This window comes from Electrophorus electricus, chromosome 6 (genome assembly GCF_013358815.1).
Source record: "Electrophorus electricus isolate fEleEle1 chromosome 6, fEleEle1.pri, whole genome shotgun sequence".
Lineage (NCBI taxonomy): Eukaryota > Metazoa > Chordata > Actinopteri > Gymnotiformes > Gymnotidae > Electrophorus > Electrophorus electricus.
The window spans coordinates 26,444,563-26,468,196 of record NC_049540.1 but is presented as its reverse complement, the minus strand read 5'-3'; the positions used below and the strand labels follow the sequence as shown (position 1 = coordinate 26,468,196).

Genomic DNA, 23,634 nt, shown 5'->3' with positions numbered 1-23,634 from the left:
AGTGGAAAGTGTGATGAACAAGGCCAGTGTCTTATGCTCTGCATGATGTGTCCCTCATTGTGCAAGACTGTTGCAAGCCACTTGGTTATGTGATGGAAAATGATACGAAACTATGTATTATGTGATTCATATAAAATCACACTGATCCTTTTGTTCGTAAATTAATAATGCTGTTTGCACATTTGTATCCACCTGTTGCTGATTAAGTTGAACATGTATCAGGAACTGTTAACATCAAGGTCAACTTGACACACAACCCACACTGTTTGGAGTCAGTTTGGGTTGGTTTGTGGAAAAAACCAAGCCGAGAGCTGATTGGCTTATAGCCACAGCAACAAAGGAAAGAAGAGCTGCTTAAGAAAAGATGATTGGTTAAAGACAGCACAGGAGTAGTATAACTAGCCACGGTTTTGTATACTCGGGGCTCCCTACCTGAGGAGAGGCAAACATTTATTTTATTCTTTTTTCTTATTAAATTACTCTCTTAATCACGTCTGACTTGCTGTTTGTTCAAAATTCCACAACAGAAATTGGCGTAGTCGGCAGGATCAGCGGTGACTAAACTTCCAGGACGCTCCTCAGAGAGAGAACTGAGCTGGAGAAAGAGGGGAAACCCGCAAGAATTCGAGAAAGTACCTAACCAGGGAGTGACGTCCCGCTAGACTCCGGTGGTGTACTCCGCCTGATCCAACGAACAGAAAGTAAGTGGTGAAGTTCAGTAATTCAGTCCTAGAAGAAAGTGACGTAGTGATCTGCCTGAGTCTACCCTGGGGTGGGTCTGTAAAGTAGCATAGTATATGAGATACTAGGGCTTAAAAATAGGGTCAAGAGGACTCCGGAGTCTGGGACTCCGCCAGCCTAAGAGAATAGGCACACTGAGTAGACGTACTAGTGTAAGAAATGGGCCCGGGCCGACAGAACACCCCGCAGGGAAAGGAGTGGACTCAGTGAACCAGCACGGATTGCTGGAGCAGAACTAAATTAAAGCAACGTCGGAGACGTGACTAACAGAAGGAAAGGGAAAAAAAAAAAAAAAAAAAAAAAGGGAAAATTTTAAATAAAAATATTAGTACGCCCTTTACCCTCAAACTCTTTTCTCTTTCTCCCTTTTTTAAATTTGTTTGTTTCTATCATATTTGGGTTTATTTGTTTGTTTATTTTATTTGTTTATCGCCCTTTACCCTTATAAAGGAAAAAAAAAGGGTGGAGGGAAGCAGCAGGTAGGGCATAGAAAAGGTAATAATGAAGTGTCTGTGTGTTTCCTTAGCTGATCCTGACCTCGATGCCGCCCCGCCGAGAGCCCCCAGCTGATTCAACAACCACAAGCATCAGGAAACCCACCTCCTTATCCCGAACCAGGGACTTCATCGCTAACATCAAAGCCGTCTCCATATGACGAACCAAGACGGCAACTGGAGGCAATAACCTCACCAGTGGCTCATCACACTCGAAGTCACGCCACTATAAAGCCATCCGCAGGGCCTGACAGAGGCTATGCCCCGCAGTTCCCGATGGTGGAGGTATCTGGACCTGAGGGAGCGATTATGGTCCACCGTCACTGGACTGCAGACGACATCATGAAAGCGGCCGACGGACTGAGCAAGCCAGGTGATATCGGCGGACGACGCTTCGGACAAGAACTGATGGCATTCGTGCAGTCCTGCAGACCAACACAGGCTGAACTGAGACGGTTGTTGATGATGCGGAAGAGGAAAAGGAGGGAAAATTGATTGGATGAAAGAACAGGAATGCTACAACTGTGGAAAGCTTAGACATTTTGCCAGAAACTGTCCGGAGGAGGATAACTCATATGACGGGGGCTCAGATCAGAATCCCACAATCCACGAGTGACGGGCGGTGGAGAGGCAGGACAGCAGCGGACCACTGAGTGAAGACGGCAAAAGGGAAGTGACGAATTTAAATTACCAACTATTGCAGCAGATTAGTAAAGGGTCAAGAGGCCTTCCTGAGGTAACTGTGAAAGTAGAAGGGAAAAGTGTTAGGTTTTTGGTTGACAGTGGTGCCACCCACTCAGTGTTAAAAGAAGGTTTAATAGAATGTAGCATGAGACCAGGATATGGGATAACAGTAATTGGAGTGGGAGGTCATCCCATTGATGAAAGGATGTCCGAGCCTCTCCAATGTAGTTTAGGAAACGGCCAATTCAAACACAGCTTTTTGGTGTCAGAAACCTGTCCAATTAATTTGTTAGCTAGAGATTTAATGTGTAAACTTGGGTGCACAATTAGCAGCAACCCAGAGGGGTTATTTGTTATGTGGGAAACACCTACACAGGGAGTCCAGCTAGAGGCAGGAGTCCCTTTGTACGTGTATGAATTGCAGTGCACTGCTGGGGAAGTACTAACACATTTTATGACTGAAGTTACTAACACGCTACCTGGTGAGCTGACAGTTAAACAAAGTGACTCTATTCACTGTACAATGAAGGTCCATGAGGGATCTGATGTTGATTTTGAACAGAAATTTGACTTAGGGGGCAGTGACAGTTGGATTATCACAGCTATAGCGTGGGACTGCGAGTGGGCTGCGGGAGTGGTGCAGCTCTCAGCTAAACAAAAATCTTTATATTCGATCTCACATGCAGCACCTCATGTGTCGCTGGCTAGCGCACATGTTGACCCAGACTGGCAGAGAGTAGGGTTGTGGACAAAACGCGTGTTGAGCGCAACTGATTGGATAAAAGAACCCCAGTGTAAAGTCATGTACAGCCCAAGCATAGATGTGTGGAAAATGCCAACCCCGTATAGGCTAAATTGTAAAAGGGGGGGTTGAGCTTGTAAGTCCTAATATAGTAATTATGGCAGCCTCTGTTACCCTCTCAGAGGAAGAGGAGGAGGAATTGAAAACAGTTCCTGCAGGGTTATGGGCACAGGGAAAAAATGATGTGGGCTTAATAAAAGGATGTGAGCCCGTCCACATCACCCCAAAATCTGATTATAGACCACACCAGCACCAATACCCTCAAAAACCAGAGGCAGTGGAGGGCATCAGGCCAGTGTTCCAACCTTTAAAACAAGCAGGAGTTATCATACCATGCCCAGATTCACCAGTACGTACTCCAATTTTCCCAGTTAAGAAGCCAGGGAGAGATGAATGGAGATTTGTGCAGGATTTGCAGGCTGTCAACACGGCAGTACACCCTAGAGCCCCAGAAGTTCCAAACCCGCACACCATTCTCTCTCAGATCCCACCAGACAGTAAGTGGTTCAGTGTAGTTGATTTGGCCAACGCTTTCTTTAGCGTACCTGTGCACAAGGATAGCCAATTTTGGTTTGCTTTCACGTTTGAAGGAAAGCCATACATATTTACAAGACTGTGTCAGGGGTATTGTGAATCACCAACCATTTACAATGCGGCCTTACACTGAAGCCTAGAAGCTTTAGAGCTCCTCGAAGGAACAGCCTTGCTGCAGTACGTTGACGATCTTTTGATTTGTGGGAAAACACGAGAAGCGTGTAAACAAGCCACGGTGGCACTGCTATATCATTTAGCAGGGGAAGGCCACAAGGCATCCAAATCCAAATTACAGTTTTGTAAACAGCAAGTGCATTTTTTTAGGACATGACATTACTGAACAAACGCGCATGCTGACTAAAGACCGAGTGAATGCCATCTTGACTATACCAAGACCCACGACGAAAAAACAACTGCTGTCCTTCTTAGGCATGTGTTCCTATTGTAGAACATTCATACCATCTTATGCAGAGCATGAGGGGCCACTCAGAAATATAATACGGACCAAGGGATCGAATTCCTCTCAGTTAGAATGGGTGCCAGAAGCTGAAGCGGCCTTTACAGCACTGAAGCAGTTATTACAGGTCATGCCTGCTTTAGGCATTCCAGATCCCAATAAATCATTTGAACAAACCATGTCTCCCCACTTCTTATATGAAAGGACCAATTGAGATTGCTCATGGAAGAAGTCACATGAGCAAAGGGGGGGGGGGGGATAGTGGAGAGTATAACGAGACATTGGTATGCACCGGGAATAAACACACATACCCAAAAAATTTTGTTCCCGATGCTTGGTATGTGCACAAAACACACCACACGGAGACAATCATGCCAAACACGCACCCGCCGGACACCCGCCGGACACCCGCCGCCTAGTGAGCCATTTCAACATTGGCAAATAGATTTTGTGGAACTAACACCAGCCAAAGGGAAGAGGTACATGTATATGTGTGTTCAGTAAGTGGGTGGAGGCCTTCCCAACAGGGAAACAAGATAGTGATGCAGTAGCAAAAGCGCTACTGAGAGAAATAATTCCCAGATGGGGGTTACCACAACGAGTGTCCATTGACAATGGGACACCCTTCGTACATGAAGGGCTAAAGGCTCTGACTAAATACCTAGGGGTGGATATGAGAAAACACTGCAGTTATCACCCTGCTAGTGCAGGGGCAGTAGAACGGGCAAATGGTACCATTAAAGGGGGTCTAGCTAAATTAATGCAGGAAACGGGCATGAATTGGGTAAAATGCCTTCCCCTCGTCCTGTGGCAATGTCAAACCAGGTCGCAGGCACGAACAGGCTTATCAGCTTTTGAGAGAGTGTTTGGACGGCCTCCCAACACGGGGATAGGTCCGCCCGACTGGGATACTAACCTGATCAATGAATCGCTTTTGCAGTATTGTGTGTCTCTGCACAAATCTCTTTTCCATGTGTCTAAGCAGGTGAAGGCAGTCCTTCCTGAGGTGACGGATAATCCCCTCCATACACATCAGCCAGGCGATTGGATGCTGATTAAGGACTTCAGGAGGAAGCGGTGCAGCCAACCCAGGTGGAGAGGACCATTCCAAGTACTACTGACGACACAAAACCGCATAGCCTTGGACATGCTCCTTGCTAAGGAAGGGGGAGTGTGCTCGATGATAGGCGACCATTGTTGCACGTACATACCGCCCAGTGATGCACCTGGAGGTAATATCTCCATGGCCTTGGACCACATGAGTAAGATTGCTGACCAACTTCGTGCTGAAGAAGCCGGAGTGAGACCTTGGGACTGGAAACGGGGATCTCTATTCTCAATGTGGAAAAGTATTGTAATTATGATTTTCCATCCATTTTACTACTTGCCTTGATTATATGTTGTGGACCCTTGTTATGTCAATGTATGCTTAGTACTATTCGCATGAATATGGATACCAACTTATTCAGGTCACTAAAGAGGACCTGGATGAGGATAACACCCTGTACCTGCACACCGTATTCTCTGATAATTAACAAATGATTGTATAAGAATCAAAGGGGGGAAATGTGATGGAAAATGATACGAAACTATGCATTATGTGATTCATATAAAATCACACTGATCCTTTTGTTCGTAAATTAATAATGCTGTTTGCACATTTGTATCCACCTGTTGCTGATTAAGTTGAACATGTATCAGGAACTGTTAACATCAAGGTCAACTTGACACACAACCCACACTGTTTGGAGTCAGTTTGGGTTGGTTTGTGGAAAAAACCAAGCCGAGAGCTGATTGGCTTATAGCCACAGCAACAAAGGAAAGAAGAGCTGCTTAAGAAAAGATGATTGGTTAAAGACAGCACAGGAGTAGTATAACTAGCCACGGTTTTGTATACTCGGGGCTCCCTACCTGAGGAGAGCCAAACATTTATTTTATTCTTTTTTCTTATTAAATTACTCTCTTAATCACGTCTGACTTGCTGTTTGTTCAAAATTCCACAACAGTTATCACTTTTGCCTTGTGACATGGTGCTCCATCATGCATTGTTCATCACCAAATTGCTCCTGGATTGTTGGGAGAAGTTGCTCTTGGAGGATGTTTTGATACCATTCCTTATTCATGGCAGTGTTCTTAGGCAAAGTTTTGAGCAAACCCACACCCATGGATGAGAAGCAACCCCACACATGAATGGTTTCAGGATGCCTCACTGTTGGCGTGACACAGGACTCATGGTAGTGCTCACCTTTTCTTCTCCAATCATTTGTCCAGATGTCCCAAACAGTCTGAAGGAGGCTTCATCAGAGAAAATAACTTCACCCCAATCCTCTGCAGTCCAGTCCCTGTACTTCCTACAGAATGTCAGTCTGTCCTTGATGTTTTTCTTGGAGAAAAGTGGCTACTTTGCTGCCCTTCTTGACATCAAGCCATCCTCCAAAAGCCTTCACCTCACTGTGCATGCAGATGCACTCACACCTGCCTTCTGCTATTCCTGAGCAAGCTCTCATCCAAGAGAGTTGGTTTGCTCAAAATGTTGCCCAAGAACACTGCAATGAAACTCCCCAGATCTCAACCCTATTAAGAACCTGTGGTCATTCCTCAAAAAGAGGGTGGACAAACAAAAACACAGAAACTGTGATCAACTTCAGGCACTGATTAGGCAAGAATGGGTTGGCATCAGTCAAGATTTTTCCCAGAAGCTGATATCCAGCATGCCAAGGTGAATTGCAGATGTCTTAAAGAAGGCTCAACATTGTAAATATTAAATCTTTGCTTAAGCTGGATGTATTTGTCAGTAAAAAGTTACAAAACATATGAAATGCACCATTGAAGGGGGAATTGCAGATTTTCATTTCAGAGATGGAAGGAGATGTTATGAGGAAGAAAACAACCTTGTTTTGTCTACTTGTTATCTGCTACCAAGTACACAGCCTTCTGATTATATGCTGGTGTCACCCACTGAGAAAAATGCAAGAATAATACACAGTATGAAATAAATGTCAAACTTTTCTTCAACAGTACTTAAATAGGGCTTTCTGGTCACAGAAGTAATAGCTTATTTAAAACTTGTACACAATTAAAGGATTTATTAAACAGGTTCAATATTAGATGATCTTTATCAGCAATAGACACTGTTCTGCATTTCTTTTTCTGTTAAGAGCAGGCAAATTTTGAAACTTGTGTTAGCGCTAATGAAATCTGCACAATTCCACTTTAGAAACACAGGACCAATAGAAAGGCATGCTCGCTTGTACAGGTTCATTTTATCCGCACAGTTGAGACTTGCTCATTGGTCCATTCCAAATCTGTGAAGTAAAGGCCTACCAAAATACAGCACACTAAAGTTGATTAGCATATTTCTACATTTTATGTATATGAATACTAAGCACATATATAAGGATGTACACTATCCTAAATCCCTCTGCATGTCAGTGCACTGGTTAGTGCCATACAGTTACGGGGGTGGAGTGTCTGGGTCTGAAGCATCTCCAGCAGTTCGGGGGCCAGCCGTTATTCTCTCGCAGTATTCGTATTCTTTGGCCAAAATGGCTGGGTCCCGGGCTGCGAGGGCAGGCAGTTTGAGTGAGCAGTCACTGTCGAAATACTTCCCGCTGATGTCCAGTGTCTCTTCAGCCACCGCGCAGTATATCACACTGACTGCACCTTCTTCTGAAGACTGGGTGAGAAGGTCATGAACAGAACAGTGTGTGTGCTAGTCCCTCCCGAATACTTTAGAGGAGTATTCTAGTGTAATCCGTTTTTAATAATACATCGTTTTGGGGCCCAGCAAATAATTCTACACAGCATGTAGAAAAAGCAATTCAAGGGTTATAGTCTTTTCTATTAGTCTTTCTGGTCTGTAAATTTTCTATTAGTCTTTCTGGTCTGTGATTTAGGTCTGTTTGGATTTGCCCGTCGGTTTTGTTTTCTATCTGTTCCCTGCTCATTACTGAACCCTGCCTGCTCTGGTATATTCTTCAAAACTACACTTTTACTTCTTAACAAAATATTTATTTTTAGCAATTAATGTTTTGGCATGAAACAATTATAGTTGGTGAGATCATGCATGAGTTGAGTTCTCTTGTTCCCTGTTCAAAGGAAATTGCTTAAGATGCAGCCACAAGTTATTCAGCTCTTTCCACTGACAACTAGTACCCGTTATTCACTCCTTATAAATGATTATTTTTGTTCTGAAGACAGGAAATTACCTTGAGGAAAAAAAGTCCCACCAAATTGAAGATTAATCGAAGCAGCCAGTGGTAATGTCTCATAATTTCAGTCACAACTGCACCTGGATGCACAGAGTTTGCTGTCACATCTGAAATGACACACACACACACACACACACACACACACACACACACACACACACACACACACACACACACACACACACACACACACACTCACTTACTTTAGAAAGCCATAGAACAGTCCATATTCAGCACATTTTTAAATTACTGACAGTTGTTTGCTTTCTGGGCATTCTGAACTAGAGGAGATGTGAAACTGAAAAAATGAAAAATGACATTGTGAACGTGCCTTCACTCTTCTGCTATGAAGCAATAGTAATAAGACAGTTTGTTAAGCAGGAATGTGATCCAGCCAGTTTTTTAGCCAATCAACTATAACAAAAAATACATCAAGGAAGATTTTCAGTACATATTGTCTGTTACATAATGACAAAGACACAGCACAACCAACTGCAGTAAGGCAAACTCATCAATCCATTAGATGATGCAACTATACATGAAATGTGATTCAAGAAGTTTGATTACTACAACACTCACTGTCACCATATAAGGCACCAACCTTAACACTTTATAAGGAATTAAGGGCTTTATATGGAAAAAAGGCAAGCAGTGTTGATGTCTCTCAACTCATGTTTCAAATCTAACCCGGTCTCGCTGATTTCTCCTTTGTAACTTAAGAAGGATTCGGCCCTTTCTCTCGCAGGAAGTTACCCAGGTGCATGTGCTTGTGATCTCAAAGCTAGACTACTGCAACTTGCTACTCGCTGGTCTTCCTCTAAGAGCCAATAAACCTCTACAACTTGTCCAGAATGCAGCAGCACAACTGGTCTTCAGTCTTGCGAAGTTCACATTACTCCGCTGCTATGCTCCCTCCATTGGCTTCCAGTAGCTGCACGCCTCAGATTTAAAACCTTGATGCTTGCCTACAAAGCCAAAAATGGACCAGCCCCTCCATACATGAAGTCAATGTTCAAAGCCCGATCCGTACCTCAAGTACTTTGAACCTCAAGTACAACTCGGCTTGAAATACCATGCTTCAGGTCTCATGGAAGACAAGCATCGAGACTATTTTCTGTCCTGGCTCCTAGATGGTGTAATGAACTCCCGCTTGCTGTACGGACAGCAGAGTCCCTTGCAGTCTTGAAACGCAGACTAAAGACCCATCTATTCGTGGAATATTTAAATGACTAAATTAGTACTTATTGTAGGGTATCATTTATTACACTGATGTTGTTTAATAAACTCTAGCACTTATTGTTTATTACACTCATCATTGTTTAAGAGGGACCTTATGTATTTTGTACTTCTAAGCATCAGCATTGATTCCTGTATTTCCACAGTATTCTATATCATTGGACTCGAACCTGCTGTACTGGCCAAGATGTATTCTATAAGCAAATGACAGCACTTTTGTAAGTCACTCTGGATAAGAGCATCAGCTAAATGCTATAAATGTAAATGTTACTACAGATCCAGAGAAAATGATTCAACACTTGGCTGATTTCTCCATTGAACTATATTCTTCTAAATGCAATGGTGAGTCCCCAATACTCAATAGTTCCTTGTGTTGTGTGTGCTTGCCTAAACTTAACAACTAGGCAATAGATGTTCTTGAGGCATTACTTCAGAAGAATTGAGTGGTACTATTAAGGCCAAATCCCTCCCTCTTTATTTTCATGCTGCATTGAGCTACTTTAATTGTTTTTCTAATTATTCCTGCAAATGCTTAATTACAAAAGTATTCATCTTTTCTTTGCTTTATATATTGAACAACATTGGTTAAAAAAAAAAGTGCTGTCATCTGTGTTGATTTTTTAAACATAGCAAGCATTAGTGCAAACAGAAACACTAATATTTGGGAGCCATCTGATTGGTCAATCATTTTACATTCCTTTACTGATTGACCTAGTCCACTGGACATGGTGTGCACAATTTTGTTGAAGTTTGCACACTGCGGTGTTGCTCTCTACCTGTGCCCTTCAGTCGGCGTGCCAGCTCATTGGTCCAGATGACATTGTGGAGCTTGGTGTGGTTGTACACAGTGTCCAATAGATAAGTCAGGTTTTCACCACGGAAATGAGAGAAGTCCACCTTTCCTCTAAAGTGGTTAACTGAGGAAACGTTCACAATGCGTGCAGGGGCTGATTTCTTCAGGAGATCTGACCCAAGGCAAAGAGAAACACGAAACAATTCAACATTCAAAAGTTGAACAGCACAGGCATGAACTATGTTGCAGTGTAGGTAAAGAGTCATAGGTCATGTCCAGCAGTTTAAATAGAAGTCAGCTCTAACCTAGTAGCAGACTGGTAAGGAGAAAAGGCCCAATGTGGTTAGTGGCAAAGGACGCTTCCAGTCTGTCTTCAGTGATTCCCCTGGGGATACCTGCACACATGTCGTGCATTACACACAGAGGCACACAAGCACATAGACTAGATAAACAGATGGACTAGAAAGGTAAACGGCGTATGCAGAATCCAGCACTACCTGAAACACCAGCATTATTCACCAGTATGTGCAGTTCCTTCTCTTCCTCCAGGATTCGAGCGGCAAACCTGCGGACAGAATCGAGGGAGGAGGTGTCGACCAGCTGCAGGTGCACATTCTGGTTGCCACTGCGCTGTTGAATGTCCTTCGCCGCGGCAGTGCCGCGAGTCTCGCTTCTGCATGCCAGAATAACCCGTGCCCCACGCTTGGCAAAATCCAGAGCAATGAACTTCCCAATCCCTGAAACAGACACATGCAGAGATATGGAGGGTGCAAAGCAGAGACTAAACAGGATGGAGTAGGCTGTTAGAATACAGAACGACTTGGCAAGGTCACAAAGATTATCTGGGGTATCATGGTACTGTGACAATGACATTTGATTTACACAAACAAAAAACTGAGTGAAAAGCTTGATTTACATTAATGTTTAGAATCTGTAATAAGCCCAAACGAGAAAAAAAGGAGGTTCTCTATAACATAGTTCTCTCCTGTTTAGAAATTACTCTGTGAAGAATTACTTCCATATGACTTCCCGAGTGCCGCAGGGTGAGGGGCAGGATGCACAGACTCCCCCGACTGGGAAGAACATTTATTAACAAACGACAGCGGCACTCACATGGACATGAAACGATTGACGTTAAACACGATACACAAGAATACATTTAACACAAAACACGTTACATTGAGACATTTCGTCTGCCATAACCAACACCTTGCACACTTTCACACGGGTTTATATACATTTAGGCAGCTTCCCTGCCTCTCTCGGGGCAATCCGGTACGCTCCACACAACGTTGCACCTGTAAACACGAAAGCGCAAACACACGATAGCGCCAACACACAAACATAAAGCGCTGTGACGTGACACCTGCCGTCCCCGCCGGCACCTCGACATGCGGGGGTGCACGTCCGCCCCGATTCCAGATGTGCTACCTCCCCTAATGGCCCTCCACTCTCCCGACGCTCCAGGAGCGTCCCTAAAGCGGGTTGCCTCCGAGGCTTTGGGCAGACCCATCCCGCTGGCGAGTCCGCTGAGGGGATAGGGACTCAGGAGATCCCGCTGGCTCCACCCGACCGCCCTCTTTCTGGTCGTCGTGGTGCCCCTCGGTCCTCCTCGGCCCGGGCTCAACAGCCTCCCACCCCTCCCCCCTATATTCCTGGGGGTACTCCCCTTCTCCGGCGAAGACGCGAACAACAGTAACAGTCCTCCGAGGAGGACCGGTCCTGCAGCAGTTGGTTATTCTGTGATGTGTTGCGACATGTACAGTATAAAACCAAGAATTCTTCTGTGTGACCGACTTGCACATGCCTTTTAAGAGAAACGTAACTCAAGGTGAAAGTACGCAATTTACTGACCGTTACAACTTACTCACGTACCAATGATGACTTTCAATCATTTTATTGTAGGAATTTGCAATAATGGGACGACACATTTCTATTAATTGTCTATTCGGTTCCATATATATGCAACATTTGAAGCTCTATAAAACAAACAATTCAAATTGTTATCAGATCACTCCACTATATACACTTTCTTTAATTAAGATGAAGAACATGTTTATTTTAGATTTTCAACGTCTGCACTAAAAGTGCGATAAACCTTCCCCTTACGTCGTTTCACAAACTGGCTATCGTAATACAACACGCAGACGTGTTGAGCCGTCGGTTTGGATAGCGCGACTGAGCTTTTGCGAAGTACAGATGACGTGACAAATGCACACAGGTAACAAACGTTTACGAACTCTTATTCTTGCTGCAAGTAATTGAATAAATATAAGCAAACGGGTTACGCTAATTCCGTTACAACACGGGTTACGCGCAAAAGAGCACAAAATTGGTGACTGATAAAGATATATCATGACTTAAACAAGGTAAAATGGTTGATGTATTATTAAATTACCTGTATTTGCTCCGGTGACGATGGCCGTTTTACCTTTGAGCTGAACGGGACAATCACACGGATTCCAGGAACCCTTCCGTTGCGACCGCACAACAACGGCCAATATTAGTGTAAATACAATCCATACTGGATTATAAATTATATCAGTAAACTCACAAGGCATTTACCCAGTTGACGTGCCTTAATTTAAAAATCCGGAATATAACAACAAAAGAAACGACGTGCAGTTGCTGAAAAAAAAATTAAAAAATAAAAATAAAAGTCCTGGGTGCTTTCAAACGAGCACAGACGTTTTCAGTTCACAAAGCAGACTAAAGTCCAATATCAGGGCTATGCGTTTCCACGTTAGTGGAAATTACTGGAGTTGGTTTCCCCGCCTCTACTGAGACTCAACCTCAGATAGCCCAGCCTGCAAGGAATTCTGTTAATACTCTTCTATTAATACTCTTTACTTTAACAACAAGAACTGTCCACAACATGACCATCGAATTAGTTACAAGACTTGAAAAGAATGATTAATAATGATATTAAAAATGATAATGATAATACCCGTGACACTGACATTGTTCCACAATGTTATGAGATTACTTTATAATACTGTAATTATGCTGTAATATAAAATTGTAATTTATCACCTGAAATTAATGAATTAATGAATCCAGCTGGGTAGCTATTAAGGATCTATATAAGAAGTACTGTATTCTTTCTTAGGTCAAAGTGATAAGAATGAATTAAAACTTCTTTCCATGCCACAATAAATCTCCTTGTATTTGTTCAGTGTAGAGATTATGTTTGTAATGTAGTATATCACAATGAGTAATTAAGGTTAAAATAAGGGAAATACGGACTTACAAAACATTGACCTTACTGTACTTGGTTTCCACCTGAATAAGTCTAGTTATATTATATTTTGAAGAACAAATATAAGGAAACGTTTAATTTAATTTTAATTTAAGCAAACCGCGACTGTGTCGGCCTTATTCTGTATGTGACACTGATGTGTGTGTCTTCTTCTTTCTACAGTTTGGGTATTAAGTAGCGATTCAAGTAAGTAGCCTGTCAAAGTTTTACTCTTGTGCGCAGCGTCGTCTTTTGTCTCCGCAGACTTGCGAGAGCGCAGCGCGCGTGCGTGCGCACGACGCTTATGTCTTTTCCTTTCTTGTCTCCTTTTGGCCAGAATGGATTACAAGCCCAAATTTAGGTGAGAGACCTCCGGCGAGCTCACCCTCCAGCCTTCGCCCGTGGCCGTGGAGCAGTCCGACGCCTACAAGCGGCGGCCGGCCTCGTCTCGGGCTTGGAACGCCGAGAGGGTGAGGGAGGAGGCCAAGGACTTCACGGGGGCGACCCGGGAACGCCCGGCTGGTGCTGAGCGAGAGCACGGTACAGTTCGGGCAGTACCGGGGTCAGACATTCAAATGGCTGCTGACACATGACGTGGGATACTCCGTCATGGTGTTGGCGGCCCATCAACGGGAGCGCGAGGGTGGCGCCACTTGGATGTACCCTGCCATGGTGAACAAGGACGCCCTGGTCCAGTACGCGAGCCTCTTTCCCGACGTGACAAGAGCCGTCGGGGATCGCCGGACCAGGGACGGGGTCTTCCCCTCCTGGACAGGAAGACCAGTGTCTCGTGGGCTTCGGGGAACACCAGAGCATCTCGTACAGGGATCTGTACGAGGGTAAGGAAAGGGAGAAGAGGAGGTATGTACTGTATTCACGCAGGACAAGCACAGCAGCGTTGGAACATGGAAGGTTTTGCTGTGACACGTGCGGTTTTGTTAATCCAGCTACGTCCAGTGGATCCGGCGGCAGAAGGTGAGGCCTGGGAGCAAGATGGAGGCACTGCAAAAGTACATCCAGCGCAGAGACTGAAATAGCTCCTTGTGTCCGTATGCAGGTGTCTCCGGCCTTCGGAGTTCCACAGCCAGCTGCTCCGCGTCGGAAGGCTCAGGTGCGCGGCCGGCGTCGGAAGGGTCCTGTGTTTGGCTGCTGTCCGTGGAACTCGCACGGCCGGTGACGGCACAGGAGCCTTCCGATGCCGACCTGCTGGTCGAGTCCGTGGAACTGGACACTGAAGGTGAGTTGTCCTGCCGAATGGACTGAGTGAACTACACAAGTATAAAATTGAAGGTCTGTCTTGTTGTTTGGCCTGACTGTAACTTGTTTTTGTTGTTTTGCATTGTAATGCAGCTATAATGGGAAGGACTTGGAAGCTGTAAGGTAGGTGATGCGAGACGATGGCGTTAGAATAGTCTCTGTTTCACCCTGCACGGTCATTAATTCATTCTTCACTTAATCATTAAATCACTAAAAGCATGTTACGTGGTGCTCTTCATGTTCGCTGTCACTGTCATCATTTCATCTGCTTATTTCATTAACATAGCTGCACATAACCTAGATTTGCTTGACGCTGCTGTCATCGTCGAGGGGTGGGTCTGGGAGCGGCTCACGCTTCGGTAGCGTTGGATATTTTCAGGCTTCTTGGCTGTCGTCCCCGCAAGCCGACATGCACCTGTGCTGTGATGTCAAGTGACATCTTTTGTCCTTTTCTAAGCTCATTAACACGTGGGGTTCCAGCTCCCACTTCCTCTGCTCCGGAGGTCCTTGCCCCACCCCAGCGCTCCCTGCCGACGGCTGAACCGGAAAAGCAGCCATCGCAAACGCAGCCAGTGCCCACTGCTGAGGTGAGCGGCACCACCGCGCCTTGGTGCTTTTGTGGTCGGTCGAGTTAATCGGCAAGCTCATATTCTCGATGCGTGCGTTTGTTCGTTTAAGGTGCTTCTGCCTGAGAGCTGGAAGCAGACGCTGCCCAGAGAGCAGCATCAGTGGGTTAGCTGGGCGCTCTTCACCAGAGAGCAGTCTGGGAGGCCGGCGCTGACCAAGAATCTGCGTCTGTGGTGGTGGCCTCCCGGACCCCGGCTGGTATACGCACAACCTTCATCTTCGCCTGACGCCTTCTTCCACAGCAGACTGTTCCTGTGGATGCCCTACCGCATGTGGGCATTCAAGCTGCTGTGCGTGCAGCCTGAGTGCCGTCGGCTGGGCCATAAGCTGACGGCCTGCGGGCTGTACAAGACCGTCCAGAGGGTACCTGGAGTGCCGCTGCTGTAAGAAGAAGGTGGCGGGCTGGTCGCAGGACATATTGGAGCAGCTGGACCCCATCCATCGTATGTGTGTGTGTGTGTGTGGTCACACTCTGGGGAACAGTGTGACCTCGCTGTACAGTCACCTGTGTGTCAGGCACAGACAGCAGTGGCTGGCCAAGTCCTCCGAGTACCTCTACGTGCTCAGGAAGTTTCTGGCCCTGGGCACCGACCCCTGCACCATCACCATCACCCGCCAGCTGCCCCCGATGGTGCCGGTTTATGCGCAGGACATGCTGTCACAGCTTGAGGAGATGAAGGCCAGGGCCACCTCCGCCTACGGAGACGTTTTGAAGATGGACTCCACAAAGAAGGTAAGCTTGGGCACAACCTGCACACGCGTGCCACTGAACCGCTACGATATGCTTGATTGTCTCATGTGCACTTTGTTCCTTCAGGTGACCAAGGGCTACAAACGTGGGGAATGAGTTTGGGCAGGTCCTCATCAGCGTCCTCTGCCCATGTGCGACAAGCTGATGGAGCGGTACCGGCGAGCCGGAGAGGCCCCTCCCCGGCTCCTCTACGTGGACCGTGACTGCTGTTCCAGCGTGGGGAAGGGCAAGGCAGCTGCATGTTCCACGAGTGGGACCAGCTGGTCGTCAGGCTGGACGTGTGGCACTTCGTGCGACGGTTCGCGGCGGGTGTCACCATGGGCAGTCACCAGCTGTACGGCCTCTTCACGGGCCGCCTCTCCTTCTGCGTCTTCGAGTGGGACGCGGAGGATGTGGCCCGTCTACAGGAGGCCAGTCGGAGCTCGGGGAGGCACCGCGGTCCAGAGGCCGCCTGACTGACGCCGGGTCTTCCGGCACACCCACGGCCAAGGAGCTGGCTCGGCACTGTCGGTGGCGCATGCGCGGGGCCCAGGGGACCGAGCTGCTGGTCCAGGAGCTGCTGGAAGACTGCATGGATGTGACGGACACCATGGGAGAAGATGGAGGACATCTGGCAGACCCAGAGGCGCCACCCCCACTGCATTCTGGACCCTCCTGGTGTTCAGCTGTACAGGAGGATGGGGCAGGTGACCAGGGGAGGGGTCATCCTGCCCGTGTATCGCTGCGCACGCGGGTCCATGTCCCTGGAGTCGTTCCACCTGAACCGCTTTGTACCTGGTGAGTGCCTCTCTCGCTCTCGCTCTCTGTATGCATGTCAGCACTGTTTGCTAAAAGCCTCCTTTCCTCGACTGCTGCAGGTACAAGTGCGAGTGCCCTGCACTTCCAGGCGTACCTGCTTGAAGGGTTGGTGAGGTGGAACGAGGACCGCACGGCAGCGGCAGTGGAGGGAAGCGATCCTACTCAGGTCTGCTACAGCGGCCAGCTGCAGCACTACGCCAACCAGCTGAGCCAGCAACTCCTTGGGCTCCAGCTGGCTGAGGATTACACTAGGCCTGGAGAGTATACAGGTAATTCCCCCCCCCCCCCCCCCCTATTTTCTCTCACACACACACTTAACCCTTTTTTCCCTTTGTAATGTATTAAACACTTGTATAGGTGAGCTCATCGGGGTGGAGTATCTCAGACCGGCGCAGTGCTGCAGGAGGACCTCGGCAGGGATCCAGATGGGATCAGCGATGAGGACCTTCCAGAGCTGGAGGACAAGGGCTTCGTGGACGTGGGATTCGATGAGTTTGCGGACCCCACGTGCTCCGAGCACAGTCTCGAACCACTGCCGCCTCTCCATCGTGCAGCAGTGGGACCTCGTTCTACGGCTGCCTCGTCGCGGACCCGGTCGGACCCGGCTGAGTCCTCGGCGTCTGAGATGACCAAGGAGACTGTCCCTGAAGGCCAGGTTGCTACCCAGACTCAGGCTTTGTGTGGGGATAAGGAGGATGTAAGTACACTGTAGTTCTTTCTGTTCACTTTGTATTTACATGTACAGCGCGACAAGTCCTAAGCAATCCAAAAAGGTGTTCAACCATATGAGAGCAGTAAACGTTTGTGTGCTTCAGTCCAAAAGTGTATGTTTCTTTCTTTTATTTCTAGGAGAGCCTGGGACCTGATGGTGTTCCAGGTTACCATCACGTAGTAAACCTGGCCGACAGTCTGGTGGACCTGCGTCACCAGGCCTTTGTGACACAGCAAAAGGTAGACAGCATCGTCGCTCTCTGGAACAAACTGCCAGAGAGTGACGAGGGCGGCGTTGCCTACCCACCGCGTCAGAGAGACCGACTTATTAAGGGACGGTTTAAAAGCAGCCACTCTAAGACCTCTGTTGTAACTGGAACAGACAGTCTGAAGCAGTAAGCGCACTCTCCATAAACCAGTGAGTTTCCTTGAGTTTGACTTGTAGCTGTGTGAATAATTGAGTCTGTCTGTCTGTGTGTGTGCTTTTTGTATCTTCACAGCTACTTCCTTGGACAAGGCAGCGGGCCTGCTCAGTGGCCCAGAGTCAGCCGCCTCGTGAAGGCCGTGTGCCTGGCACTTTGTCAGCTTCACCCGGCCAGACAGACCGTCGCCGGCGTCAGGGTGAACAGGTGGGCTGCCGTCACGAGGGACTACGGTGTCATCATGGACGTAGTCCTCGGCAGCCCCGGCCTCGTGACCCGGACCCGTATTCAACTTTTTGAGTTGAATCAGCAGACACTGACCCAGTGGTGAGTTTAGGGGGTTTTATATTGACCTTATTGGCACTGTGGACTATACAGGCTGAGTACTAATAGGCTGTGCTGCTGTTTTTGTTACAGGTACAACGCCAGGAAGAAAAAGCAGGAACACGATGTTCTGCACCTGAGCGTTGGCCAGTCCAGCACTCCCATGGTGGCCCCGGAACCCCTCCTTCCCGCGTTGAGTAAGCTCCCGGAGCGTCCGACCCGTGGGCCTTTGACTTTAACATACAGCAGGATGCGTCCGGGCAGGCTTCTCGGCGCGTCCGAGGCCAACCTCCTCTTCCTCCCGGTGAGACCCCGACGAGCTCCGGTCCGGAAGGCGACGCAGCTTCTGCCCAAAGTGCCCCGGACCACAGCGTGGCGTTGGAAGAAAAAAGCAGAGGCCGAGGCTGCCGCCGCCGCTGCGGATGGTCGGGCCGTCCCCGCGAAGCGACATGAGCATGAACACTATGCCTGCAAGCAGTGTGGCCAACCTAAAACTAAGAGTTTGGCCACAGCAGGTTTTGTGGGGTGCACTTCTGCACGGCGGCAGCGGGGAAGACCGTGGAGCAGTGGATGGAACAGAGGAGATGCTGGACAGGGTCAGTGATCTGCTGACCACTCCACTCACCCCATTGTTCATACTTGTACATAGTTTTATATGTATTCCTGCTTTAATTATTTATTCTGTGTGTTCATAATCATTTGTACTTTTGAAAAGTGAAGCAGCACTGTTTAATACTGTCATACTTCACAAAGTGAAGCAGCACTGACTTATTCTGCTTTGTACTTCACAACGTGAATGAGCACTGACTTGTACTGTGTTATAAGTCTCAGTTATTCTGCTTTGTACTTCACAATGAACGAGCACTGATTTATTCTGCATTCTGTTGCACAAAGTGAATGGGCACCAATTTAAACTACTTTAAGAAAGTGAATAACTTTTTGGTAATGAGACACAGTCTCCCAAATGATGCACTTATTTTGATTGATATTTATTTCATAAACAACTATTCAAACAGTTCGGTTTCCTGGGTATAAATGATTCGGTTAAAATAACTTTATTCAATTAAGTCAACTTTATTCATCTTATTCTTAAATGAACATGCAATTTTAACTATATATATATATTAGTGGGAGATATTTTTAAAAATGCAGAAAACCATTAGAAATGCGGAAGCCAATGAAACTGACATTCTGTGAAATGTCTGTTGGATTTTCGCATGCAATCTTAATCATGATAAAAGTGAATATAATTAGACACAGATATTCAAAAGCCAGTCTAACAGCATGAAACACAGCTAATTGACATTCATGCTCAACTGCGCATGGCTACTTAATATGCCAAACAACAGCCGACCCTCTATCGCCATAGTCCCGCCTCCTTGCCAGAGAGGTCACAGAGGTCACCTGGCCAGGAATTTGGGCAGATTCTGGGTTCTGGGTGAACCGCGGGTCCAGGAAGGCCGGGGACAGTGCAGATGGGGTCGGGCGCCTCCGGAAGGGCCAAAGGTGGGCTGAAGCGGCTCCGGAGGGGCCCTGGGGCCCTGGACTGGCCACAGAGAAGATTGGCCCCCAACCATTGCCCATAATAAATCTCACACTTCTTTGCACATGCATCCGCCTTCTTACCGCTCACCGTTACACTAACAAACTTCAGTACTTATTGTTTAATGCACTTATCATTGTCTGAGATAGAGCTTATGTATTTTGCACATCTAGGCATCAGCATTGATCCCTGTAATTCAACAGTATTCTAGTTCATTGTACTACTGTACTGGCTAGGATGCATTCTATTAGTAACTGACAAAGCACTTTTTAAAGTCGCTCTGGATAAGCGTCTGCTAAATGCCGTAAATGTAAATAAAAACTATTTTATATAACTCTTATGACAAACATGTTGAAATGTAGCTAGCCAAATTTGCTTCATACCATCATGTAACCTTTACATTTTAATAAATAATATTAATTCCTTTGGACTGTGGGTTTACGGAATACAGACAGGAGACCTAAATGGGTTTCCTCAAGCAGGCGAGACATGAGTCTCTACATGTTGGAGTAGTGAGCATTTCACAACTAGCTGGAGTATTGAAAGGACGGTGGGTGTGTCAAAAGGTGAGCGTGTTGACAGGAATAGTATCCTTAACGTAGATGCAACCTCCCATGTAACTGCCTTTGCGATTTCTAGAAGTATCCGCTCTGATGTAATCCCCGCAGATGGACCATCGAGGACCCAATCCCCTGTCTAGTGTTGCACTAGTAAGCAGTTAATGAGCAGTTTGCCCAAAGACACCTCTTACAAGGAGATATTTAATGGTGTATTTTATATTTAAACGTTAACATTTCAGGAGACTACTGTTACGAACCCCTGGAACCACACTCGCACACCCCCCTGATCGGGCTCACCAGAGTTCTAGCACACACCTGATTCTCATTCTCCTCATTGCTGGCCCCCTTTATAAGCTTCCCTCCCCCGCGTTCACATCGCGAAGTATTGCTAACCCTACGCGGCGTACCGAGCGTTTCCGAATCTTGTATGGATTCCTGGTTATTGACTCCTGCCTGCTTTTTAGACCTCGTCTCCTGCCTGACCCTTGGAAACCCCTCGGACACTACACCGTGCTTCGACCCTGGACCAACCTGAACGCGCTTACCTGCTTGATTCCACAGATCCGTTTGATTTCTGAAAATAAAAGTGTGTGTGAGATCTTTACACCTAAAGTCAGTACTGGGGCAGTGGTTAAGGTACTGTACTAGTACTCAGAAGGTTGCTGGTTCAAGCCCTGCCACTGTTGGGCCCCTGAGCAACACCCTTAACTCTCAACTGCCCAAGTTGTACTCAGTCATACTTGTAAGTCACTTTGGATAAAAGCATCTGTACCAGTTCACTTGGGGTTGAGATACTCCCTTATGCTGTCCTCATGGTGCATTCCTATTACACAGCTAACAAACAGATACCATTATCAAATAAACACCAATGCTTGACTCTTTTTAATGGCTTTGCTGAAGCAATGGTTTTGTTTTGTAAAATTGAAAATACAAACAAAAATGTCCATATATCAGTGAACATCTTTTTTACAGTGGCAAAACATCAAAATTATTTGCATATACCTGATATAAATGAATTAGGTTAATGTTACAAACCCATTAAATGTCAATACAAAATTTATTATACTTTCACAAAGTGCTGAACACTGCCTCTAATTTAACAGTGTGAAAGTTAATTATACAGAGACAAACAGTCTCCAAGGCTCAGCATATCAAATCATTGCTAGACCACAATGGAGGTAGAGAGCACCTGTCTCTCTCTTCCAAAAGGCGTCGGCAAGACTTTGGACTTATTTCCACTGCTTTTTATAAAGGACAGCTGTGTCAAGGTTTCCAGAGGGTGCAGATAAGGAGCTCATTTTAAGTCAGAAGGATTGCAGGCATATCAGGGTCTGATGAAACAAGAAGCAGTGGTCCTGCGCTAATGATTTTCATGACCTCTGCCATAAATGATATGAGCAGATCCTGTCTTCAGCAAAATTGATTCTAGGATGGCCACACATTCTCAAGACCTGTTTATCATGTGCTTTCTTGTGATCATCTTTTGATTTTTCAAACATTGAACATCCTAATCTATCTGTACTTAAAGCAAAAGTTGGACCTGGCACTTCTGCGTAGGTTGAAGAGAGAGAATCTTAGTGCTGTGAAAGGTCACTGAAGTTTTCCGTTAGCTGTATGATAGCGGGACAGGAATTGGCAATATTGAGAATGGATGCACAATAAGCTCTCTTCTAAACTGCAAAAGGACTCTTAGCAAAGTGTTTTTTAAATCCGGCCCACTGAGCATAACACTGTTCAAAGACACTCCTTCACATTCTGCACTCGAGTCAAAGACAATCTGAATCTGACCTGGCTTTTGTGGATGGTTCATGCCAAATATTGGAAGGTGCCAGCACTCTTTTCCTTCTTCCAGAGGTGGAGATGGCTCAGCATGGTCATTGTCCAGCATCTTTTGCATAAAAATGATGAAATGTTTTTTTCATCTCATGCTTCATGTCCAACAGCTTCCTGAGAGAGCAGAGGCATTTCATTGCTTGCTCCCTATTGCTGGTTAAGCAAAATCTTGAAGAACCAATTGGCAGAGGTGCCACCCAACATCTTGATCCCATCATCTTGATAAACCATTGTCCATGATTCTCAAGAACTGTTTATTATGTACTAGCTGTGTTGGCTTGTCATCATCTTTCAAACACTGAACTTACTAAACTATCTATGCTTAAAGTGAAAGTTGGACCTGGCACTTCGGTGTAGCTTGAAGAGAGAGAATGTTAGTGCTGTGAAACGCCACTGAAGTTGTCCTTTAGCTGTGTGATATTGGGACCGGAATTGGGAATATTGAGAATGGATGCACGACCTGTGCAGAGCACATTTGCTTTAATGTCACTGACACCCGCTGACTTATGGGGTGTGACCTCATCCACAATGACCCATCCTACGTCAAGGCGCTATGCATAAGGAGTATTGTTGGGTCCATTTATTTGTTCTCGTACCTTGTGCACTCTTAAGATGTCTTGGCCTAAGTGCAGAAGGATTTGTGCATTAGGGTCTACAGCTGGAATTTTGTCAGCAGCTGCCTGTAGATGTGGATAATGTCATGCTATCCCAGGACTGGGAATTTCTGACCTCTCACCTGGAATCATGTCACACTCTTTTTGCAGTCTCTGGTGACATGCTGAGTTGAAACATAACACCTGTAGGGAATTTTGCTCTCCTTGAAGAAGGTCTTGTGCTCCTCTAAGGGTTTATATCTAAATCTTCTGCAATTCTTCAGAGGGTGTGGCTTTCTGTGTATCAAACAATATTGCTCAGGGCTTTCCATACTCTTCTCTGTACTATATGCTTGGTTAACTGGAGGTTCTGATGTTACATCTGTCTTATGTACAAACACAGAGGTCCTATGTTATGTCTCACAGGTTTGTCAACCTGGACGATGTGGTGTGAGAGGTACTGAAGAAGAAACTGGGATAATTTCTTACTTTTCTTGCTTTATGTCTTACAAATCTGGAAACAATACAAAATGGAGGGAATGCAGTGTCGAACTCCTGTTTGTATGTAAATCCCATTTCTCCTGTATACATTGGTGGGAGCCACTACTGGTTTCACCTCATGTGCAATATTCAAGTAAGCTAGTGCAGAGAGATAGCCTTCTTCCTTTGCACATTGAAACTCCAGAAGAATGTCACCCAGCTCTTGAAGTTTGACATTATCATTGTTGGATAGTCTTCAAGCTCTTGAGTAGTGAAAACTTTTCAAGCTTCTTGAGTAGAGCATTTTGACTACTTCTCATGCTCCATATCACTCTTCAAGTCTTGGCCATGCCATGAGCAATCCTGCTGTGGGCCTGAGGGCATGCACGAATGATTTCTTTTTATATATTCAGGTGACTCAGGTCCTAGCCACTACATTATTAAGTGCAGTTCCTCCCTAGCAGAGAGATTTAACACTCACAAAGGATGCTTTCCATGACCAGTCATTTTTAGGTCAGTCAGGAGATCAGAACTCAAAATTTCGT

The 23,634-nt window shown here is 46.1% G+C and overlaps 1 protein-coding gene and 1 long non-coding RNA gene across 3 annotated transcripts; one reads left to right on the top strand and one right to left on the bottom strand.

Annotated features, from left to right (window-relative positions):
* The first annotated feature begins 583 nt into the window (after positions 1-583).
* On the top strand, positions 584-5,337 carry LOC118241587. Of its 2 annotated transcripts, none has more exons than XR_004776218.1 (3): positions 584-701; positions 1,268-1,971; positions 4,698-5,337. It is a non-coding gene; the product is annotated as an uncharacterized LOC118241587 (long non-coding RNA). The 2 variants fall into 2 exon arrangements; XR_004776217.1 differs by having other exon boundaries at positions 4,695-5,337.
* Positions 5,338-6,557: 1,220 nt separating this feature from the next.
* On the bottom strand, positions 6,558-12,698 carry zgc:64106 (uncharacterized protein LOC393348 homolog). The gene is made up of 6 exons (XM_027003728.2): positions 12,351-12,698; positions 10,450-10,689; positions 10,258-10,347; positions 9,936-10,124; positions 7,921-8,030; positions 6,558-7,388 (listed from the first exon to the last, which is right to left on the bottom strand). Exons 1-6 carry the CDS (start codon positions 12,511-12,513, stop codon positions 7,167-7,169), a joined length of 1,014 nt encoding a protein of 337 aa, XP_026859529.2. The 5' UTR covers positions 12,514-12,698; the 3' UTR covers positions 6,558-7,166.
* Between the last annotated feature and the right edge of the window lie 10,936 nt (positions 12,699-23,634).